The 18,502-nt window shown below is 37.2% G+C and overlaps 2 protein-coding genes across 12 annotated transcripts in view; both read left to right on the top strand.

Moving 5' to 3' along the window:
• The window catches only part of LOC148937870 (neurobeachin-like), a 123,970-nt gene that overhangs the window by 89,568 nt on the left and 15,900 nt on the right, over positions 1–18,502 (top strand). The window contains exons 3-4 of one of the 3 annotated variants that reach the window (XM_089085521.1): positions 5,414–5,462; positions 8,576–9,415. In XM_089085521.1, coding sequence (XP_088941647.1) covers positions 5,414–5,443 — 30 coding nt within the window. In that variant the 3' untranslated portion in view covers positions 5,444–5,462; positions 8,576–9,415. Of the gene's footprint in view, positions 1–5,413; positions 5,463–8,575; positions 9,416–18,502 lie in introns of those variants that run through there. The other 2 variants (XM_089085520.1, XM_089085522.1) reach the window with 2 other exon arrangements.
• The window catches only part of rg (A kinase anchor protein rugose), a 176,377-nt gene continuing 171,741 nt past the window's right edge, over positions 13,867–18,502 (top strand). For 5 of the 9 annotated variants that reach the window (XM_011646589.3, XM_011646582.3, XM_011646586.3 and 2 more), the window contains exon 1: positions 13,868–17,116. In XM_011646589.3, coding sequence (XP_011644891.2) covers positions 16,913–17,116 — 204 coding nt within the window. In that variant the 5' untranslated portion in view covers positions 13,868–16,912. Of the gene's footprint in view, positions 17,117–18,502 lie in introns of all 9 variants that reach the window. The other 4 variants (XM_011646585.3, XM_011646584.3, XM_011646587.3 and 1 more) reach the window with 2 other exon arrangements.

Below are 18,502 nucleotides of genomic sequence, written 5' to 3'. Positions count from 1 at the left end.
ACCTGATAATTAATGCCAAATGCGCGCGAGATTTAACGGTTGTAATACCGGTTTATTAAAGTTATTGCCATAAATTTACATTAGCCACGAATTAATCCATACTGTTTCAAAGTTATACTTAAAATTCTAGCTAACCTAGTCTAACACCAGCAAACATAATTCAAATTGGATGCTTTCATCGATATATTCGGATTTTCCTAAATTATAGATAATACGCATGTCGAAAAGAATTCATAATACTCTAGATTAAACAGACACTAAATTCTCTGATAAATGAGCATTAATTTTTAAATTTCAATTTTATTCAGTTTTAAAAATAAAAACTGTAAATCTTAATAATAACTCTTCTATTGATGTGTACACTCTAAATAATTAAATAAAAAAGAATAAGGTATATAAATCAAGAATATATTGCATCCGCCGAGAAACTCGTTATGATTATTTTTACGACCAATATTCGGCATGGTGGAAATTTTTTGTGCTAGTTGCAATTTACGGCGTAATGAATTGGGAATGCGAACCCGGAAAGGAATACGATTGTAGGTTTTAAACGAGACCTCGCCGGAGCTCGAAAATCCTTCGGAATGAGATCCGAGATTTCAACGAAATTAAACAGGTGGTTTCACAAATCGTGTCTGATATTCTGAATATCTCGACATAGAATAATCAACTAGAATTATTACGTTAAACTGTTTTTCAAATATCATGCATATGGAATGTTTGTACGCAAAATCTACACCTCAATTTCATCCATGCGCATATCAAGGCAATATATCTATGAAACAGATGTTGTATTTCTATTTGTAGTATTCACAGAGATCTATTGAAATAAAAAAATACTTCAAAATTCACAAGTGCGATGCTGTGGCTACGCGTATAGCTGCGTTGATTTGAAAAATACAAAATGTAAAGCCCGAATTATAGCAATGCTCATAAAAGAACAAAAATGTTTCAAAATAATTATCGTGCGTAAATTTCAAATTTTTTCGTTTCTCCAAGTAGATATTTATCAAAATAAATTTCACAAAAGAAAAAAAGCTCTTTCTTAAGCATAAAACTTTTATGATTTTCTAAAAAAATATAAAAATTGTTTTCATTTTCCAGATTGTTTGATAAATGTCTGTTAGTAACATATAAATGGCATAAAAAAATTAATTTTTTTTCTTGCTTCACTATTGTCCGGCATTTTCTTCTTTTAAGTTGGATACAGTTTTTTATATACTCATGTGATATAATATTCGCGATACAATTGCGATTATCCTCGCATTAATTACTAAATATATAGCGTCATGCAACATTTTGTATGGCTCTTCCGATATTGAACCATTTGCTATTTTACTAAAGATACGAAATATTATTAATATTAATAACCAGTCGATGTATCATGGCTTTCCGTTATTCGAATTATACGATCCGTGAAATGAAATAGACGTTGTCTCGATACGTTTACGCCAATCGCGAATGTTAATTGAGCACGCGGATTGATAATAGATAATTGCTCCAAAGGGAATGATCACGTTTCGAGTAGTAATGCGATGACACACAGAGAGATTGACGCTACCTACTCGCTTGAGTAGTAAATGATTGAATGATAATGCGACGATCTTGTTCACGCAACATTATGTTGTACGCTTTGTTGTCGCAGATAATTAATATCGTAAAATAAATTCACGACATATTTTTCATTATTTGCATTTCAAATTAGATGTTGAATCATTGCATATTAAATCTCTTGATTTGAATCGCAAAATCCACTTTATAAGAAAGATTACATGTATACTTTAATATAATATACGTTTTCATAATAATATTATATATATTAAGAATAAAGATGTAATATATATTTTCTGTCTTTCGTTGCTTAAGATGAAATAATTATCGTCTCGGCACATTTGCATTATCAGCGAAAATTATTAAACACGAATTGATAATTGTCCCAAAGGGAACGATGGCGTTTAATAGTAATACGACGCTACATGAAGCAACTCATGCTGCTACTTGCTGGAGCTAGAGTGTCGGTTTGGCAATGGCAGCGCGCCGTGTACAATATGCGCGCTGTAGGTTATAGAAAAAAAAAACAAGCAATAAACGCGGAGTTTCGTGGACCGGCAAATTTATCGTTGCTACACGAAATATGTATTTCGACGTAAATTTACACTGCATATATATTCTGTTTCTTGCAGCTCAAATTAATTTCCTTAATTTTAGTATATCTGTTTTATCGAATATTTTGCGTTTCGTTCTAATAATTATTGTCATTTAATAGAAATATTGTTATTTGAATTTTCACTCGACATTAATGTTTTAAATAACATGGTATCTAATCTATTTTTTATGATAATTCGAGTAATTACCGTCCTCCTAAAAAGGTCATTGCAAAAAAACAAGTTAAAACTTTCGCATTTTAAAATAACATATGTTTTTTTATTTCTTTTCCAGAATTAAAGAAAAGTTATAATAACTATAATATGATTCTCATATTTAAAAAAAAAAAGAATAAGTTTTATTTCCTATATTGTTTTCTCAAAATCGTTAATAAAATCAACGTTAAAGTACTTACTTATAAACAGGGCAATAATAATGCATAATGCAAATAATGCAAGCTAATGATATTACAAAATGTTTGCATCAATTTGATTGGTGAAAACCAATCAAAAGGCAATTAAACCGATTGAATCAGTTATGAGCATGCATTGGATATTACGACATATCCTCTATAGTCCGTATTCACTGATTATGATACATTTGACCGTTGATACATCTTGCCGTAAAAGTCAGCATTTATCTCGATAAATGGATATTAAAAATTTCACAGCCAATTTAAGACATTAACTCTGGGCGACAGGGATGGTACCGTACCGACCTAAATATCATCGATAAATTTTCTCTTCAACGCGTATTTCCTGCCGCCCGCAATCTCCTCCCCGTTATCCCGTACGCTGTCAAGCTCACCCGGGCAGTAATAAATTACGCCCGATACGAAACGTGAAATGAGCTTGATACGTATTGACCAGCTATCTTCCTTCGAACGGAACTGCGCTTTACACTTTTCCGCTCACCGCGCGTTTGTGTGAAAAGCGAAGCGCGTGTCATCGTAGCGAGCGTGTTTCTCTGTTTCCACGCTCGTTCGGCAGGCGTTTCACCAAAGGGAGTAAACGTTTCGGGAAGTACCGTTAAATGGTCTGACCCAATGCAATCGCGCTGGTTGGCAAGTTAACCGACTCCACTAAACTTACTTGTCCACTAGCGCTCTGGTGCCTATCGCCTTAGGGGACGTACGCTGGACAAACTTGTCAGGATTGAAAGTTAAGCATGGTTACGACGAAGTATAGCCGTTACCCTCACCTTACACGGTGGTTGCACAGTAAGTGGAGAACCATCTCAGTGATCATTGGGTAGTTCTATAAGTAGTATAGTAGTATAAGAAGGAAGGAACCTTCTTTGGAGGATCTATGAAGATTTTTCGAAGGCGATATGCTTTCTCAATGAACGATTTTAACGACTACTTTTAGATGTGACTGGAGAAATTTAATCTGTTTGAAATCCGCTATTTATAAGTCGCGATTATAAAAATCTTTTTGTTGATTAAATAAAATATATTAAAAGATATAAAATAAAAATCTATATTTTATTAACTATTTATGCTGCAATTGAATATTTTGCTATTAGTTCATTGATTATAATTTAATAATAATGAGTTGCATTATTAAATATGTTTGTTATAATTGATTTAACACTTCACTAATCTCTTTAAATTTGATTCTATTCTCTTTAATAAACAGTTATTATAGCAATAAAAACATGTAATTTTTAACTGAAATTTTTCGATTCGATTATTTATATTTTTATTATTCATTATCGATTCAGAAATAGTAATAAATGTACTGTATTTTAATCTAGAAAAAAATGTAAAACGCAATGCAAAATATATTCAAATTTAATTGTTGTTAATATCTTTTTAAAATTATATGCAAAAATAATAATATGTACGTGTGATATGCATATATATATATATATTGTAATGCATTATAAAACTAAAGATTAAAACCGCAGTTTTTTTGCGGTTATAACAATGTTTTAATCAAGTAAGTATAAAAATATTGTTTGATCAGACAATGCACCAGTTATACATCACTATCACAATATACAACATATCTCTCTCCTAAAAAACGGAAAAAAATATATAGAAATAAAAACAAAATTGCGTTTGCTAGATATTGTTATAGTGATTAGGATGAATGCAAAATTTTGCGATCACGCTTGTTAGTATTGAATAGCTCTGACAAAAAGAAAGCAGTATAAGCCGAAAAAAATACACAAGATACAATCATCTGCGCTTGTACGCTTATATATGTCTTATCCTCAATATAATATACGATTTCCTCCTTTCTTTTGACTTTATAGATTGCTGAGACTCTCACAATCCTCTTCCGAACATCCGATTCACTTCCGTGTGGCTTCCCTACGATTGCTTCTAAAATCGTTTTAAGATTTTGAAAAATGAAAATACAACAGACAAAATTATAAGGAAAAAAAAAATGTCCTTTTGAAGTATTTACAATTTTTTAATACTTCAGTACATGAAATAATTCTATACGTTATTAGTATTTTTATGTTTTTAATGTTGTGTACTTTTACATTATAGTACGATTTATGTTTTAAAATAAAACATCTGAATATTCATGAAGTTTTAAACATGTTTAAAAGGATAATTATTTTGGTGAGTCAAATTAAAAGTGAGACACACGTAGAAAAAAACCAAATAAAATATTGCAAAAAGTTAACACGTTACTGTTAACACGTAATTTTTGCTTAATTTAAAAAAAAAAGAGAAAGAGAGAGAAATATTTTCTAACCATAGTATATTTATCAAGATTTACAGATTTTAATTATGTTAATTAATTCATGATATCAGTTTGTACATTCAATGTTCGTTTTCTATGTAAACTTGATTAATATCTCCTTTTCTTTCGAAACCATATAAATGTTGCGAATCAAGAATCTTAGAAAGTAGCACGCAATTTCAAGCTTTTATAGAATCTTGTAGCGCGATAAGTCGTTGGAATCGCGTGATCTCACATAGCAGGTATGTCCACTCACCTTAACGTTCCTTTCATGCATTTCACATGCCAAAGGACTACGGAATTTCTAGTGATATAGAGACCTTGATAGAGTTCTCACGTACGTCTTAGATTTCATTGTTCATGCCGTGTTTGAACTTGTCGCATGATTCTAAGCTCCTATCACATTTCCATATTCAAAATCTTATTTAAATTATAATGTTTAATATAATACACGTTAAATATAATTACTATAAACATACAATACTATCTTCGAATTAACTAATATTACAAAATATTTATTTAAGATAATTCAGTACTCGTTAATATTTTTAATATTGCTTTTGTTCCAGGTATGTATCAAGCAGAACACGAGCTGTTAGCCGGCTGTCCAATTTGTGCGTGAGTAAATTGCGAACCGACATCTCTTCAAGAGAACGTCATTCTGTCATTTTATCTTCACCGAGATAATCTACACGGAATCCCTATTGTCTGAACCCTTTTTCATTTTATCCGCACTTTTGTTATCTTCGTATTGTCTTGCGCTACATACCTCGCCTCCCTTTCGACGCGGTTCGATAACAAGCTAGAGCGAGCAGAATATAACGAAAGAATATATACAAGCTCAGTCGCCGCGATGTCTGGAGGAAAAAGCTGCGCTGTCATATCCTTCGTGCAAGGATAAAAGGGATCGCATCTCCATTGATGATTTGTGTGCGTTTCTATCCCGGTAAAAGCCGAACGGAACATAATCTTCGCTACGGGAACGAAGCTACCAAGCCGGTCTAAACGATGACTGTTCTTATACAACGGTTTTATCGCTAGCGTGCACCTCACAATAGCGTTTCTGTTTCCCGTAAGACGTATCGTGCTCCCAACAATCAATCGTGCTTTCATCATCGGTAACTTTGCCGTAACGAATGAGGAAGTTTAATGACGGCGCTATTACGTCAAGTGCCTTAATAATGTTTCGCAGACACTATTCCCGTCGTACTTTGCGCTAATTCCGCATCAAACTGCTAGCGAGACTGAAGTTACGACGCGATTACTTCCCGCGAATAGGGAAAAATACTCTCGAGTAGTTCTTTCGTTATATTTGTCGCGAGTTGTGAAGTACAGGTTGCGCCAAGTTTCGCCATTTTATCGATATAACTTAACTTGTCGCGCAATTTTCATATTCTTTTTTGTCATTTTATGCCATCGCAGTTTGCGTTGCTCAAGCTGTTGTCACGACTTTTATTACAATTACATTCATCTCTCTCTTGCTTGCTTGCTCTCTTTGATAGAAACGAGAACATTACATTTACTTTTACAATATGCATTCGTTAAAAAAAATATATTCAATTAAAATGTTGATTAAAAGATGATTAATGTTGATTAAAAGATTGAATACGTGCTTACAATTGCGATATCCTATTATTTTCATAGTATTCCATAGACTATATATAAACATCTTCGTTCGTGAAATGTTGGGTGGAAATCGATGATAACACCTAACTGTAACATACACCCCAGTTTTATTGGTTAAGCATTTATTGGTTAAGCTATCAGTTCTTTGTTAGCAGTAAAACAGATTGATTGTATTTCGCGAATTTATGAATCGTCAGTTAACCGATCCTATTCTGACAACCCCTTTTCTCCCTTCCGACGTAACTGCTGGTGAGAATATAAATACTTCGCGATGTGTTAATATTGGTTAAGCGGAAACGAGAGCTTTCTCCAAGCTATTTCAACATTGCGAATTTCTATTGTAATATATCGTAGATTTATTATACAGATATATATTTTATAGACAAAAACGTAAGTAACGTCGGAAGTTTAATGCGATGTCTTCCTAAAATATCGTTTGTCCAATTGACGTTTATATGCTACGTAATCGAAGGAATCGTTGACGACAATCGCAAAATATATATCCTACTCGCTTCAAACGAACGCGCGAACACGATCTCGCGTTTGGTCCTTTCCAAACGACCGCATCCAACGCGTTATACAACGCAATATATACAATCGCGCGTGCTCGTTTACACGTTCTATGCAATATATAGAAACGCAGATAATCCGTTTTATCGAACGCGTCCCCCGCGAGCGGCAACGATCGGCCACAGGAATCGCTCGTTATCATCGGATATTGCATTCGCGAGCATTCTCAAAGGAGAATCACGGAACGAGCCCCGCCACCAAGTCGGTTCCCTTCTCGCAATCGAGTTCCACAAGTCCGTGCTGCCACCGGTCAGGTGTCTCCGCCGGCGTGACCGACGTGCGCTGTATAACGAACGGACGCACGTTCCACCTGCAGAAGAAGAAAGTGCATAATAAATCTTCCGACCTTTCTTCCTTCCCATCCGGTGGCACACCGGACTTCTCTCCGAGTGTGCGAGGGTTCGGGGAAAATGAGATTTCCCCGCGGCGCGATGCGATGCGGCGCGGCGTGGCGTCTTCCGCGCTTTCAAAATTCAAAAGGAGCCGCCTCTCCTCCCCCCCGCCCCCCTTACTTCGGGAGAACGCGACTGGACGGCGAGCACGGAGGAACCGAGGCGAAAAGTCGGACAAGGAAAATCAGTTCGTGCTTAACGGAGAGAACTCCGGCGGCAATCCGCGGCATCTTGGACGTGAACGTCTCCCGTTGCTGGCTCTATGGCCATCCTCGCTATTGTCACATACAAAGAAAGGCGCATCCTCCGCAAATATACCTATGCTTGTGCTTATGCATCGTCTGCTTCCCTCCCGTTATTTTCTCGTTGTTATCTTAGCGGTACCAACAGACACAATGTACATTCCGCATGGTTGAGAACTTTGACTATTACTTTAATTCCCCAACCTTAGTCTGTAATTCAGTTAAGTACAAAAAAATATCTTAGTATATTTTTAGATGTCTTAACGATATTAGCACTAATTATCACTGTTAATTGTTATCTGTCTCAAGGCAGAAAAGATAAAACTATGTTTAAATCTTCAATGAATGAATTTCTTTGGACTCATAGTTTTTTATTTTAATGTTATAAAAAAAGATAATTTAAAAGCACTGCTATCGCCTCTACCGATTGACATTTCAATAAAACGCTCGTCATTTATATGGAAATGATATAATTTGATATGAATAACTGAGCTCTGCATGAAAAATGCATTTTAATAGAACGTCTGGCCTAAATTTATATATTTTATCATTTTGATTGAAAAATCCAGCCGCGACCGTTATCAAGCTTTGCAATCAGAATACGGAAAATGACATCTGATGAAAAAGAGAAGAGAAATAATAGACGAGTTTGATAGCGACTATACTTTTCAAGCGGGAACAAATAGCTTGATTTAATATTGGAAAAGAAGGAGAGTAGCTGTCGATTCCTTCCCCTCGGCAGACAGGAGTTTACGCATTAGTAACAGGACGTCGCGCAATTCGTCTTGGTATCATGAAAAAGGACAAGAGTTTGAATGAAAAGAAAGATATATCGTTTCCATTCGAAAGTACGTCGATACTGGCTTCTAATTTTTTAAAGTATACGCTTTTTATCTTTCAGATCCTTCTGTACATTTCCTCATCGTTGAGAAAAGTAGTGGAAACGAATTAATAAAAATAGAATCCTCCAATTTTCACATCTTAATAGAAATATTATTCTACTTCGCCTGTTATCAAAACTAAAATATTTTTCTTACATGTGTTAATACTGTCTTAATAATAACAATCTATGCGATTGCTTGCCGTTGTTTAATGAACAATGAGAATTATACTGGACTTTTATTTAACAAATGTAATATACATTGTCATTTTTGTTTGTCAAGAAGATTTTTGTTTCATTTATCTTATTTCAATTGTTTAATTTCACTTTAATCGTATTTGGGAATTTAATTATATATCTTGTATAATTATATATCTTGTTTAATTTTACAAATCGCTATAATAATTCATATAATAGCGATAATATAAATTCAATGTATAAATTTGTTATGTATAAAATATTGTTCATAATATGAAATTAATATTGCTTTATCTTCCGTGATAAATTTTTGTGTCCAATTTTTGCTAATATTAAAATATTATATACATATGCGTGTAATACTAATGCTAAAATAGCATTTATATTTTGCTTACGTATAATATTATTTGGAATATCCATATCTGACCACATATACTGTAATAAGTTCTGTTAATAAAATATTTGATGCAACTTTGTGAAATCTATATTAATGTGTATAAATTTAACGCAGAAATTAATTTAACGAAATTGATATTCAAGTATTATTGTATGTATTGCATATCAATTCATATTGTAATCAAGTAATTAAAATTTAAACATAGTGAAGTACTTCTTGTATGACAAAACAATCTCAGTAACAAATAAATTTTCAAATTTCTGATCAACTTGTTGCACTCAGTTAATCAATTATATTCTATAATGTGGAATTATACTTTGACATATATTTTTTTCCATTTCGTGTAATCGAGATGCTTTTAGTAGATATAATCATTCATTATTGAACATCGTTCTTAAGTTTTTTCAGCATGTTGATACATCGTATATAACGTGAAGGGCGGCAGTTGCATAAAGCTATGGTTAGCTGGAATGGGGTACACTTTCGGATGCAAGGAAATTTATAATCTAAGTCCTGCCATATATTAAGCAAAGTTACTTCAAGTCGTAAATGTCGGAATATATCAATAGTTGTGCGATCCGTGTGTGTATGGTTGCGCACGCGCACATAAAGATTTTACATACATATATATATATATATATATATATATGTATGTAAATGCATCTTTATGTGCGCGTGCGCAATATATATATATATATATATATATATATATATATATATATGTAGATAGATTAAACGTCCGTTCTATAGTAGCAGCAATCTCTACCGCAGTTATTGGTGAAATCGTTTCTGACCCCGTTTCGCCTTTCGGCAAATTAGTTAGCCTTGATGCACTCATGACAAAAATTAATTACGCTTTCATTTACCTATTTTCTTCCTCGTACAAAAATTTTTTTTGATATCACATTTACATGATATATCTTATTCCTTATTTTATCATAAATTGAATAATGATTTAATACGTCGCATATTTCAGTCATTATGTTACGTAACAGATATTGTCACATCTGGTCCAAGATTGATCATCGATTGCTTCCATTAATCAACGAGGCTTGTGAAATTAGTTATTGATTAGTGATCACTATGATGATCTTAATCAATCTAGATTATACGCGAGAATATTCGGCATATTAAAATATTTACTCAATTATTCTATGTATTTTAAAATTGCTAAATACCTTGCATTTTACCGTTCTTATCTTGAACTAAAAATAAAAAGGTAATTTACATCCGAAAAAATTTATTAAAAAAAAAAAAAAATAAAGACAGTGGGTTTCGAAATGTGTAATGTTATTATCCCTGATGATGAGTTATTTTCAGATTCGGCGATAGCACGGTGGAAGGAAGCCATAAAGAGCAGGAGTATATATTACAATGCTATAGCGCGTAGTATATTTATACGTGCCGTTTTCTATCGATCCAATTCGCGTAAGCTATTGTTCTCGTAATTAACTATTCTTTCATTTCGGTGTAACTGAAAACCGACAAACTAGCACCATTTGTCGTTAGAGTGCGATACTAAAACTTATATCACGCACAATCGTATTTCGCGATCGATCGCACAGTCGTAGTATATGCATGATCCTAAAAAAAAACCCTTTCAAGTGCGAGCTACATATATTTCGGCGACATGCTGCGCGCCTCAACAAATCTCTATGTCCGACACGACGGAGAAACTTTCATCGTATTGGTTCGAAGGAAGCAGTGTCGAATGAAAGAGGAATTGAATCTGAATTCATGCCGCGGGACACAATATGCTTTTCGTAAAGATGGGGCGCCTCTATCCCGAGAAAAGAATTTTGTGTGACGAGTTTTACGTGCCTGCCTCAAACAGCGTTTGATAGGAAAAAACGAGATAAAGGCGGAAAAGGCTGTCTACTAGACATGAATATACGCTCGCGCATAAAATAGAACTGGCATTGAACTCAAATGCGTGGTAATGTATGTATGTGCGTGTATGTGGAAGATATTAATGGCCATATGGTGATTGGAGAAGTTAACACTTTTAACGCAGAAAATTATACCGCTGTAACGGTTTACCTACGTAAAATCGATTTTCCATTATTGCAAAATGTTCATGCAATAAAGTTAGTACTCTGAGTAATTAGGCGATCAGAAGATCAGTTAAACACTCGCCCGTATGAATTTCACGTGGAAGAAAGTAACTATATCGGGACGGAAATATGGGGCAATTAAGGGGAAGATGTTGGGTGAGCGTGATGGTGGTGACCTTATCTGCCCCTAACAGGTACCAATTATCGATTTAGGGGAGAGCACTGACCAACAGTTTACCTGTGATTACAACGATTTAGCATAGCTATCGGATTCAAGAAGACGTCGTCGCGCGTGACAAATATGACACCGCATTCATCTTCATTTGCAAATTTGCATTTTGGAATAAACCTTAAGAACTGAAATAGGATCCGGCCATAAATCCTCGAATCGTTTTCCAAATGAAATAACTGTGCCATAGATATTTTCTAGATAAGCCGCGCTCGTAGATTCATTTTAAATTGCGTTATAACGGACATAAGACAATCAAAACGCACCGTTTGATATTATACAATCGTATTGCACCGTCTACCTCTTCGTGGAGAGTGTAAGGCGATAGAGAGCAATCTGAATTATACAAGTTGCGAACTAAATTTGTAGATAACGCCGAGTCTCATTTTTAACGCACTCAGGGAATAAATGTACTTATTGTTCCTTTGCGTTTAAAGATGAGAAAATCTTTCGGTGATTACAATATTATGAGGGAAAAGTTGGCAAACTAAATGATTAAATGATTGTGGTAAACTTGTTTCTCATAATTCTCTCTCATTCCCCCCGTCTCCTCTCTAGCTCGCTCGTTCGCTCGTTTGCCATCAAATTATTCTTAAAATTCCCTTTTTGTATAAGAGACAAATGTTGGTTTGGTTATGTGACGAACGTATTTCTTCGAAAAAAGATTCTTTAATCGCTAAAACACCTCGCGCGATAGACCGCGACTGTTAATTCTACGACTTCTCTGACGCGACTCTCCGAACTTTATTAAAGCCAATTAAACCGGCGACGCGAACTTGGAATGAACAGTTGCACCGATGTACCGTAAATGCAAACTCACAATTTGTTGATCCGGCGCACCTAATCTCGCGGGATATTCGTCGTAAGTTCCTCGTTCATGATGCACGAAGTCAGTCAGTGTTTAGGAAAGTTCGTTAAAGATATATGGGCCATTTACCCATATTACTCTTATGCCGCGTGCAATTTGACAAAAGCTTAAAAAGCGAATATCCTATTTTCGAACATCAATCCTAATTGATCGAACATAATATATTTTCATCTACATTATACAATCATGTGTCAATAATTCAAATCCTTTAATGTACAATTATAAAATAATAAAAATAACGTATAATAAAAATTATGATATTTATCTTCATTTTGCGATTATTATGTAATTTTAATTATTGTAGATAATTATTTCATCGATGATTTTTGATAGATAAAAAAGACCTAAATAGTTAAATAATACAAAATTAATATTTTAAATATCGAAAATTTACGGCTAATTATACATAATTAAATTAATTGATTCATCAAATAACTCCAGAAATTGCGCGTAAGTAGAAAGAATCAAAATAGGTGAAACAATTAATAAGTACGAATGATAAAGGTAAAAGAAAGGAGATAGAAAAATTTCACATAAAGGAAAATATATCTGAAAAAAAATTCTATGGGAATTGCGATAGAGAAAATCAATAAAGATTCTAAGAGAAAATGGGACAAGTGAACAAAAAGAGAATAAGCTATTTCAAGCTACAGAATGGAGATTTCAGAATAAAAGCGAACTATTGTAGTGCGATGCAGTAGCGCAAATCATAGGCGATCGTCGAAAACTCGAAACCCCATTCGTAATAGGAGCGCAATTCGCAAGCCAGACAGGTATAAGATTTCACTCGGATTGCGATTTCGATCTCGCGGGCTAACGAATCCTAGTGAGAGAGAGTGATATGATTGAATGCTTTGTAACTTTAGTCATAAATTTAAGACTATAGACATATCTAATCCAATCTATCATTTTATGTTAACTTCGGTTGGAATCTGCATTACATTCCGTCTTCTCCGAGTTCGTTATCATCGTCATTTGTCAAGCGAGAATAAGCCATACATGAGAATTTCAAAAGAAACATCGCAAGGTGCATTAGGGACATCGCAATACGATCGCTGGTCGGACAGTCGCACGAGCGCTTTCATCCGCTTGAATATCCCACCTAACCGTGCCTGGCGTAAAAATTGCCGTTGGCGTTACACCGGGTCAACGGCGTGAGGCGAAAGAAGATAGGCGGTGAAGAAACGCGAGGCCATACAGCACACACGGACGACACGAGAAATAAAGAATGCGATAAAAAAACGCGATAGAGGACGGCGAAAGGAACGAAAGAAGCGGGATGACGAAGAATAAGACCGAAGTACGTAGCGTTGGTCGGTAGTATGGCCGGGGTGAAACGGCGAATAGCGCCTCGTGAACGAGGACGGCCAGGGGGACGAAGGGGCGAGTGTTCACACGCTGGGGACACGGGGCATGAAGAGGGGAGAGAGAGAGAGAGCTGGCGGATTTTGCGAGAGCACCACGCGAAGGGGCCGGGGGTGGCGCCGCGGGCCGCGCCGTCGCCCAGCATCCCTCGTTTCCACCCGCCCACTCTTGTAAAGGCGCACCCTCACGCCGAGAATATCTGGTAGTCATACGCTGGCCCGTTGCGAGCTCGTTGATATAGCTGCGCTGTTTCTCGCACCTAGTGTGAATTGCGTCTACGTTATACGCGTTACGCAACAGTGACGACCGTGTGTGATTTCTGATCCGATCGAAGTGTGCCTGCGAAGAAATCCGGTGGCAGATCTCGTCGATCAGTTTTCGCCGTTTTTTTTTTCTCGATAACCAACGTTTGTTCGTCGTGAAACAAACGCGAAAGGCGTGAAAAAAACTCGCGCCGTTCTCGCCGTTCATTGTTTTCTTCGAAGACGATCAAACGATTGACAACGAATATCCGGTACGACGGTTAACGGTGACTACGAGTGCGACAGCTGTCAAAGCCGGAGCGCTCGATGTTTCAGTGCATCTCAACGCTGATATATCCGGCGACGTTTGCTCACAAACACATGGTCCATGTTTTGTTTCTGTGATCACCTTGCCGTGGCTCCCTCTCGATCGCTTCCGCTCGCGGCAACGAGCTGCCATCGTGTCCGAAGCGCGCGCTCCAGCGACCTCGTGTTCGAGGGCAGCGTGTATGACGCGACGAGAAGACGTGGGTAGGCTCGCGATGCTTGGGCAGCGGCAGTGCTTCCAGTGAGATGCTTGTCGACAGACGTAGCCGTAGTAGCAGTAGAATCATCGACACGATCCCCAAGCCCGTGATCAACGACCTGGCTGTCATCGGCAACGCGTTAACGTCTGGCATCTGGAACGATCCTCGTTCGGATGAGAGCGCGTGATTGACATTATCCCGAACGATCAAATCCCGATGTAATATCGAGAACTCACCCTTCGTATTGCATTTTCCATCATTTTCTCCGTCGTTGCCGCTCGCCACGAAGCGGAACATCCGCGGACGGAAGTGCAACGTCACTAACGGCGTTAAATCGACGGCGCGACCGACGGCTCGCCGTTACGTTCAGACGCGTGCATTTAACGGTTCCGTGATCGCTTACAACATGAGCCTTATGTGAGGGAAGGAATAAGATACGGACAATATCGAGTGAGAGAGAGAGATAGAGAGAAAGGGAGAGAATTTACTGAATTTTTTTCACGCCTCTGAAGAGCGGTGTATTTTACAAAATTGTTGGAGACGTTCTTTAGCAACTTTAACAACGGTAATCGAACGGAGAGATGGATACGCTTTTCATTATCGGCATCTGCTTCTTCTGCTACGAAATATGCGATTTACTCAGAAAGTATTCCGCCCCGCAAGCGATAGAAACGCATTGCCCGGCGGAAAGGACTACCACAAAGGCGCTGCCCCCGCAAAAGATATATTCGATTTCTCGCAAGATCCAAGAACCTCCTCGCGCCTGTTGCCCGCAATAGACCGCGCGTTTGACTTCGGGTTCGGGTAATTCCACCTAGAATCATTTAACATCTGTTAGTGTGGGAAACGAGGCCGCTTTGTGCGAGCTACGGCGGGAGCTACCGAGGATTTTGAGGCTGAACCTCAAACGGATATAGAACTCCGCCGAGCCGAGTCGAGCCGAGCCGGGACAAATGGATGGCCGCACGAGATAGATTTACAGTTCCGCGCAGTGATAACAGACGCCCGTCTCGGAGATTCATGATGTTTACGGAGGTTCGAGGTAGCGAGGACGCGATCGATAATGATTTGTCAGCTGTTACGCCACCTGGAACGTAGAGACCAGCGAATCGACCAAGTTCTTAGGTGACAAGTTTCGTAGATGTGGTCACGATCGTGAACGGCAATTCGCGTATTCATGTCGATAAATGTGTCGTTTCATTCATAAACGTTGTGAATGAGATAAAACGTTGTCAGCGAGTTGCGAATCGATAAAAACACGACGATGGATAAGATCCGTCGGACGATTTCGCCTATGAAACAACGAGACGATGTGCTGACGGGACTTGTTAAAATCGTCGCTGATATTCTATATTCGTGATATGCCAGTATCGACGATGTGCTTCAGCTGTTCGCGAATATATAAAACCACGGCGACAAGTTTACTCGAGCGAAATCAGTCGCTACAGCGCGCACACAGTGTTGTCGTCGTGTAATACGGAAAGTAAAAGATGGATCGTTAAGTTTTTGAGAGAGTAAGTGATATTGATTGAGACATAGCGGCTGATAGCCTTGTCACGAACGAAACGAGGGTAAAGCAAACTTGCTTGACGAACTCCTCGGTACGTGCCTGTGAATGCAAACTTTCGCGTTGGACGAGGAAACGTCGTTGCAACCGCATCGCATAAACAAGAAGTGAAGTTTCTTTTGTGTACGTCAGCCAAACCGGTGTGGTCGAGAATAGTAGTGCATTATTCCCCAAAATATAGCGTGTATGGTGTCAGCACTATGCTCGAAGGAAGAAGAACAGTAATGTCGTAATGTCGTTTAATGCGATTTTATATGTTCACTGCCTATAATCCAATCTTAATGTTTGTAATCGTAAAAAATTTCTATAGAAATAATCTCGCGGTTGATGCAGCAGCTACGTCGTAACGCAAAAACATTTCGTCGAGATTAGAAGAAAAGAAAGAAGGATTGGTCGCTCGAAATGCGCCAACCGAAGAAAAATTAGACTGTTTTTACATTTTGTAATTAACTACAAAGATCTGATTTATCTTTAACAAAAACGCGGTTAAATAATAACAAAATATGTTTGCAATGCGTTGCTATCGGCGAAATTTCCTTCCGAAATCAAAATGGCATTCGCACTGTTCCTTAAGTTTACCAAAAACAATTCAATAATGTCAAGTAAAAGCGTCGTGAATTAAATTGCTATATTTTCTGATGATGTGATTTATGGTGCATGCATCAAACCGCTTTCCGATCGCTTGTGAGTGTGTTTCTGATCAACCAAAGTGGGATCTCTCATACCGGAAGATTTAGCGCGAGGACGCAAGGCGAGATTCGTTCGTCGATACGACGAGGGGGGAGGACCATGACTAATGTTCGATACCAGCCCCAAAGTTCGGTGTCCCGGCGTCACGACGCTCTCTTGACCTCTTTTTGGTCGATACCCCGAGAGAGATCAAAACGAGGAATCAACGAAAATTAGAAGACATGGACTCGCTGGAGCGTCTGATGAGTTCCCGTTCTCACCATCCGGCTCTCACGGCAGCCACGCGATCGCAGAATGCCTTTGTACAGGCCAACCTCTGCTCCGTGATAGGCCGCAAAGGACGACACCTCAACGGTACCTTTTGTTTAACCGGGGACACGATGGAAGGCATCATACAATGCCTGGTCTTCCTCAAAGCTTTCTCGGTAAGGGATCCGTATCTCTGTGTGTGTGTGTGTGTGTGTGTGTGCGCGCGCGCGCGCGCGCGCGCGCGCACGTGTGTGTCCTACACTCGGATTTGCTCAGTGAATTTTTTATTTAACCTTTATGTGATAATGTATTTCAAAAGATTCTCTTTCCCCCAATATTTCGCCACTTTTATGATTCATGTGTCAAGATTTTAACGTATATCACCCAATGCAATATATTAAATGTTTCGCTTTCGATATCAGAAGAAAAAGAATAAAATGAATTAAAATATATATCCGTGAAATTTAAAGGATGTGTTTTGCTGAAGGTACATGTACGATAATTTGATTATCTTTTAACCAGCACTGAGTTAAGTAAGAATAAATGACTGTTCGCTGAAAATGGCTGGCGTAAAAACGACGCTACTTACGCTGATTCTGCGCGGCAATGAATTATTCCGGCACTTAATTCCCGTATGTTATCGCGTTAAACGCGTTTAAAGAACGCCTGATTACATACCATTTGTCGCGTGTCGAGAGAGAGAGAGAGAGAGAGAGAGAGAGAGAGATTTAGATATCTTTATTAAATGTACGCTACTGTTAACTAGCAATTAGGATCTTTTTCTGCTCATAATCTTTCTTTCACTCTCTATTCTTTTCATGTCCACGCTGCACTTAGAAGATTACTTTCTTTAATATAATAAATTGAAGACGTACATTTTATGTTTCATTTCATTTTGCATGTGCTTCGAGAATGCGATGCGTACATGCATTGCGCATATATGCAGGTATGTAAAAGCACGAAGGTGTTCGGAAGTTCTTACGATGTGATTTACTCTTTATCACTGAAACGAGAAGATAATAAATGGCTAATTACATTAACAAAGTACTTCTGTAACAGACATTTCATGATTTAAAGTGCTTTCAGTGCATTACTGTGATTCATTATTATATCAATTAAAATTGTTACCGTGTTTTATCTGCGAAACACACAAGTTCGGATTAATTTAATTACATTTCGAAAATTTTTACGTTCAATGTCCCAAATGTATACGTATGTATCTAAATAAATGTAATCTCGAATCTCAAAGCAGTGATTTTATTAAAAAGTTTTTTTAAATTGACATGTATATTATGTAGTAACCCACTTCTATATATATATATGGAATATTCTTTGTGCGAGAAGACGTGTTTCCGAAAAAGCAAAGAAGCTTTTATTTAATCAATACATTTTAGAATAATGAGATCCTTTATATTTCCTCTTGAAAAAATTAAAAGGACGTACTGAAGCTAATTCGGTGAAAAAATTAAAAGGACGTACTAAAGCTAACTCGGCTAATTCGGCAAATTAATTATTTTGAAGAATATCATCATTATTGTAAACAGCTTTTAATACGTACACAG

The sequence above is a fragment of the Pogonomyrmex barbatus genome, unplaced genomic scaffold (genome assembly GCF_055798465.1).
Source record: "Pogonomyrmex barbatus isolate J1 unplaced genomic scaffold, ASM5579846v1 scaffold10, whole genome shotgun sequence".
In the NCBI taxonomy this organism is placed as follows: Eukaryota; Metazoa; Arthropoda; class Insecta; order Hymenoptera; family Formicidae; genus Pogonomyrmex; species Pogonomyrmex barbatus.
Note: the sequence above shows the minus strand (reverse complement) of the source record. Positions and strands in the feature narration are given on the sequence as shown.